The sequence below is a fragment of the Hylaeus volcanicus genome, chromosome 6 (genome assembly GCF_026283585.1).
Source record: "Hylaeus volcanicus isolate JK05 chromosome 6, UHH_iyHylVolc1.0_haploid, whole genome shotgun sequence".
Classification (NCBI taxonomy): domain Eukaryota; kingdom Metazoa; phylum Arthropoda; class Insecta; order Hymenoptera; family Colletidae; genus Hylaeus; species Hylaeus volcanicus.
Window position 1 is genome coordinate 13584059 of NC_071981.1, and position 5793 is coordinate 13589851.

At 41.6% G+C, this 5793-nt stretch overlaps 1 protein-coding gene and 1 long non-coding RNA gene across 9 annotated transcripts in view; one reads left to right on the top strand and one right to left on the bottom strand.

Annotated features, from left to right (window-relative positions):
- Positions 1 to 250: 250 nt before the first annotated feature.
- The window catches only part of LOC128878305 (collagen alpha-1(I) chain-like), a 13288-nt gene continuing 7745 nt past the window's right edge, over positions 251 to 5793 (bottom strand). For 7 of the 8 annotated variants that reach the window (XM_054126411.1, XM_054126413.1, XM_054126415.1 and 4 more), the window contains 5 exons: positions 5130 to 5678; positions 4291 to 4674; positions 3309 to 3956; positions 1200 to 1325; positions 251 to 1132 (listed from right to left, as the gene is read on the bottom strand). In XM_054126411.1, coding sequence (XP_053982386.1) covers positions 1095 to 1132; positions 1200 to 1325; positions 3309 to 3956; positions 4291 to 4674; positions 5130 to 5678 — 1745 coding nt within the window. In that variant the 3' untranslated portion in view covers positions 251 to 1094. The remainder of the gene's footprint in view (positions 1133 to 1199; positions 1326 to 3308; positions 3957 to 4290; positions 4675 to 5129; positions 5679 to 5793) is intronic. The other variant, XM_054126410.1, reaches the window with a different exon arrangement.
- On the top strand, positions 3880 to 4449 carry LOC128878306 (uncharacterized). Its single transcript, XR_008457385.1, has 2 exons — positions 3880 to 3998; positions 4248 to 4449. It is a non-coding gene; the product is annotated as an uncharacterized LOC128878306 (long non-coding RNA).

A 5793-nucleotide genomic window follows, 5' to 3' on the forward strand; every position in this document is an offset into this window, starting at 1 on the left:
AAATTAACTGAGTACAAGTGTAACTAGTAGTTACAATAATTGTAGAATGTTAACAGTAAGCAAATAATACACTATGGATGTTTAATGTCCATCAGGTTGAGACTATATCTAATATTGAACATGGAAATAAATAAAAGAAAAAGACAAGGAAATGAAGGGACAGTGTAGTAAACGGAATTATAAAACTGTGAAACGAAAAAGGAAATTAACTTAGTGAAGGTATTAATTTCCACAAAATAAATCACACCAGTACGAGCCATCGTGATGATTTTATTGTCGGAACGTGGTATGTTCAAAAAAAAAAAAAAAAAAGAATTATACAATGTACACGCACACATACATACAAGTTTCCTCGTTAATCACATTGTTGTTTAATGAAAACACTTTAGATCCGTTCAGGAACCCGACCGATTCATCGCTTATGTCACTATTCATTATCTATCGAACATCAGCCGATAGCAATCTCTGCATAATAATAGCACAATCGCTCCGTGGAATCGGCATTAATCCTCCGCTAATTATCGACGTAAACAGGATTGCGGGTGTAAAAGAAGACTTGAAACGAGTTTCGACACGGTGATTGCGTCGCGCACGATGAGCGAGGCAAAATAAATTACGAGTAAAAGTACAAATAAAGCGAGATAAAAATTAATCGTGTTAGCAGCACCGCGTTTAATTCAACGCGTTAAACGCCAATGCTATTTCGCGTCTATTCTACTGTTAAGTAGAAAGAGCCAAAGCTCTGTAAAGATAGCGTAAAGATGTTGTCAAAAGTATTGCAACTAGATCGCGAATGTTTATGCAAATTCATACTTCCGGAGACTCGGATAAAGAGTTGATACCACCATATCATCATTGACATTTTATATATGTCAATGCATTCCATCGCATTCATGGAAATTCTCTTCCAATTTCCCCACATTATCACTTGCCATTATCACGTAAACATTTACACTATAAGTTCGACATTTCGCAAGGTCCCTACGAACCGGAAGCGGCGTTGAACGCGTTAAATGTAATTCCACGGCGTCTTCAATTTTTTTTCTTCTTCCTCTCATCCTCCTTGGTTTCATCTCTCACTGGTTTCTCGTCGATTATCCTTTCACAGCGTGTGGTCCTGCTCCTGCCCAGCCTGCAAAAAAGATTCTTGTACTTGTTCTAACCATTTCTTATTGTAATTTCAGGTTCACGAGACTCACTGCCTGCGCTGCTGCTGGCGTACGCGGATGCGCCGCTCGAGGACCAGGCTCCACTTCCGGCTTGACTCGCAGCACCACTGGACGCCCAGTTCCCGCTGTTCGCTTGTCCGTAACCTGGATTTGATCCTGGAACCCAAGAATATATTCGATAGAAGACCCTCAAAATGTGAGCTGAATCGAAGATTCACTAGTTACTTCTAATTCAATTATTTATATTGTATTTTATTTTCAGTGCTCGATATTCTGTGAGAGGATTTCAGGATGGATATATTAACTTTAACTCTTTGCACTCGAGGCCCTTTTTTTCTGGTATCTATCAGTAACTCAAGATGGTTCTTAGCACTCTATTGCCATGAATTCTAAGCTATCTAGATTTGAGAATAAGGTCACCTTTACCTCACCGACAATCATTTTATTGGTACGTCGAGCTCCGAAGAAATTGAACCTAAAGAAACATTAGGTAGTGTAGATTTGCTGCTAATGGTGACTGAGCGTCACCTCTCCAGTGCAAAGGGTTAACTTTAATTTCTACTAAATGATTTTATTTGGGAGATAATTTGATAAAGAAACAATCGTATTTAATAAAGTCCCCAAAGACGATTGACTCTCGCAAAATCCACCGGGCGACTTCCTGTTTGTCGACGGTTGTCGACGACATTCTGTTATAAACATAAGAGCCGTATGCCGCCAAAAGTATAACAATGCTTGTGTACCGCTAAAAGGATGCCGATCGGTGAATTCTTACAATTCCACAATCCTATCGCCATTTACCTCTTGAGGGCTGAATCATTTTATATTATTCGGAATAAACAAAGTGTGGAACGAAATTAGCTACAAAATTAGGAACAAAATTGCAACGGGGTACCAGTGCGTCGACGGGTTCGAAGAACAATTCGAGCCAATTATTTAATCACGAATGTTAAATTTAATAATTTGATTACGTACGATTGTTTGAGGCGCTTTGTGAGCGCCTTTTATGATTTACGTCATTATTAGACTGCGGATCTTTATGCAAAGTAAAATCTTCGCGAACGTGCCTACAAAAATTGAACCTGAGTAGGAATTTATTTTACTCTGCAAATATTATAACATGAACTTTACTTTCAGTCTTGTTTACATTCTTGCATATTGTTTGCATTTTGTAGTTTCTTGCACATTCGAATTTCTTGTAAATCCATAAAGATCCGCAGTCTAGTCATTATTAATTATTTATTTATAGTGGCTAGAATATCCAAACTGAGTGATAACGCCCATGTCCAATCAAGAGTGATATGGCGTCGTAGGGTTATGGGGTTACGTAACCGCTGCGCGCGTTAAGAGTGCGGAAGCTTCTCGATGGAACCGACGATTGCCATTAATTAACAGCGCCCCTGTCTCTGACTTATGCTTTATTGTGAGAAAGGCTCGTAATCAATCAACAACCGCACGGATCTTCTCCGTTCGACAGCGAACCTTGAAACCCGCGTTCCCATCGCGTGGGAATCAACATTCATTTCAATCATACTAATCTCGATCTAAGGTCTCCGTCCTTTAACCTTTCGCGATCCGGACGCGTATGTTCCGTTCCACATCTGGACGATGCGTGCAAAAATTCATATTTCGAATATACAATAACCTGAATTCTAAATACCACATTCTATATTATTTGAATCTACACGAATTTATGCATTCATGCCGTACAATAATATACAAAAACATACATAAAATATACATGATGCATGTTGAGTAGAATTCTACAATTATTGTAATATTATTGGTATTTCATTTTGTACAAGTGCACATGCATATAATAATATAAAAAAAAACATATATGAAGTATATATAATGCATGTTGAATAGAATTCTACAATTATTATTATAATATTGGTATTTCATTTTGTACAAGTGCACATGCATATAATAATATAGAAAAGATATATAAAATATACATGATGCATATTGAATAGAATTCTACAATTATTGTAATAATATTGGTATTTCATTTTGTACAAGTGCACATATCTTTTGGCTATGTTTAGCGTGTGTTTACTGAACAAGTTCGCATCATGAATGCACAAATTCGCAGTCTAGTGATAACGAAGTTTCAAGAACTCCATAAATTCAACATACCTCCGTAGGTAGCAGCATTCGAGTCAGCAAAGCTGGACGCATGAGCACCGCTGAAGGCTCCAGAAATCCCACCACCAAAGCCACCACCATCCAAAAGTCCATCGAAGCCAACTCCAACGCCTCCTCCGCTTCCGGAGCCACGGTGAGTTCCTGACGGGTGTTTCGCGCCATTAGGACTTCCGTTATCCGATCCAGGGCCCGATCCAGATCCAGGGTATTGAGAATTGCTTCCCGGACCCGAACCCGAGCCAGGATAGTGGCTGCTAGCTCCGGAAGAACTTGCTGCACCGCCGAAGAAAGGATTTGTATTTGGTTGCTGAATCGATCCTCCGCCAAATGGCGAAGTAACTTTATTGGGACCGTCTGGATGTTGATCCTGGCCTCCTGGACCTTCAGGACCCGAGCCATCTGTCCCGCCAATTCCTGATCCTGGCCCTGAACCTCCTCCAAAGAAGGGATTGTCTTTGTTCGTAGGGTTCGTTACTCCTCCTCCAAGTGGAGAGTTTCCACTTTGAGGAAAGTGACTTCCGGGACTAGTGTTGCTCCATGCTCCAGCTCCAGTCGCTACGCCAATTTTTCCGGGACCTCCCCCGAAGAATGGGTTCCCAAGACCTATTGGCTTGCTGGTAGTTGTTGCGAACGAGCCACCTGGACGATTGGAGAAATTTCAGATCTAAATTCTAGATGAAGGTTTACATAAAATTCTATTTTTTACCTATTCTCTATTCTGCTTTCCATCTATTTTAACAACTTATTTTCTCAAACTTTGTTATACAAAGATAGGTAATAGGTAGGTTCTTTAAATTGTAAACTTTGCATAAAGTGGTTCGTCCCTTTGGTTGACATTATTTCTTATTAGACAAAGCGTTTGTTATACACTTTAAGTGTGGATTATCTCGATGAATTTATTGACATTATTCTTATCTGTTATCTTCATAGGGTATGCTCAACTTGGGTTAACTGAGCGTCTTTCTATAATTACCGCTGGTAGGAGAAGACACTTTTCCAGTCAAAAACGGATTCCATTCGTACGTTCCAGTCCCTCCGGGAATTTTATTCGCGGTATCAGGTTTGCCATAGGATGTTGGACCGACACCAGGTGGACAACTACCGTAAGTGCAACCAGGTCCACTACTTCCAGGTTTGTTATTTCCAGGTCCAGCGCCTCCAGGGAAGGCTCCTTGGGGAGATTGCGAGAGATCGTCAGGTACACCACCTTCTGGTCCAGAGATCTTGTTGACGTTGGGAGCGCCTTGTTGATCGCAGGGCGATGATCCACCTTGACTACATCCGGCTCCACAACTCTGGCCACATCCACTTTCGCAATTCTGACTACATCCGCCTCCGCAACTCTGTCCATCGCCTGCTGGGTTAATGCATTTTTAGGATGTTAGGTCAAGACACAAGCCAAGCAAGCAACGGACCTAGATACGAGCGCTATTGTTTAGGGAACGCAAGAATTTGAAAGTGGAGCTGTTTCTAGTGCTAAAGAATAAAGCTTCTGTTCGTGGAGAACTTGGCTACGAAGCGGGAAAGTTGGAAATATCCTCTATTAAATTATTACTAGACTGCGGATCTTTATGCATTTATAAGAAGTTTGAATGTGCAAGAAACTACAAAATGCAAATAATATGCAAGAATATAAACAAAACTGAAAGTAAAGTTCATGTTATAATATTTGTAAAATAAAATAAATTGCTACTTAGGTTCAATTTTTGTAGGCACGCTCGCGAAGATATTAGTTTGCGTAAAGATCCGCAGTCTAATTATTACACTTATTCTTCAAATTTAGTTCCCCAGGTAACCAAAGTTTTAACACACCTCCGCAATCGCTTGGACCACTGCCAGGATTCGAGCCTGACGGGCTCTGACTTCCTGGGCTTCCTGTTCCAGGACTGGGCCACCCAGTACTGCTCCCAGGAGTCCCTCCGTGAGGTCCAGTTGGATATGGAGACTTCGTAGTTCCAGGTCCGGTATGAGAACCTGACTGATAACCAGGCTGAGTAGGTCCAGAAGGACCTGGTCCATAAGGAGACTTCGTGGGTCCTGTATTTCCATGAGAACCTGGCTGATAACCAGGCTGTGTAATTCCAGGTCCACTAGAAGGACCTGAACCTCCATAAGGACCTGGTTGATAGCTTGGTTGACTAGATCCGGGTCCACTAGAAGGACCTGGTCCATAAGGAGACTTCGTGGATCCTGTATTTCCATGAGGACCTGGCTGATAGCTTGGTTGACTAGTTCCAGGTCCACTAGAAGGACCTGAACCTCCATGAGGACCTGGTTGATAGCTTGGTTGACTAGATCCGGGTCCACTAGAAGGACCTGGTCCATAAGGAGACTTCGTGGGTCCTGTATTTCCATGAGGACCTGGCTGATAGCCTGGTTGACTAGTTCCAGGTCCACTAGAAGGACCTGAACCTTCATGAGGACCTGGTTGATAGCTTGGTTGACTAGATCCGGGTCCACTAGAAGGACCTGGGCC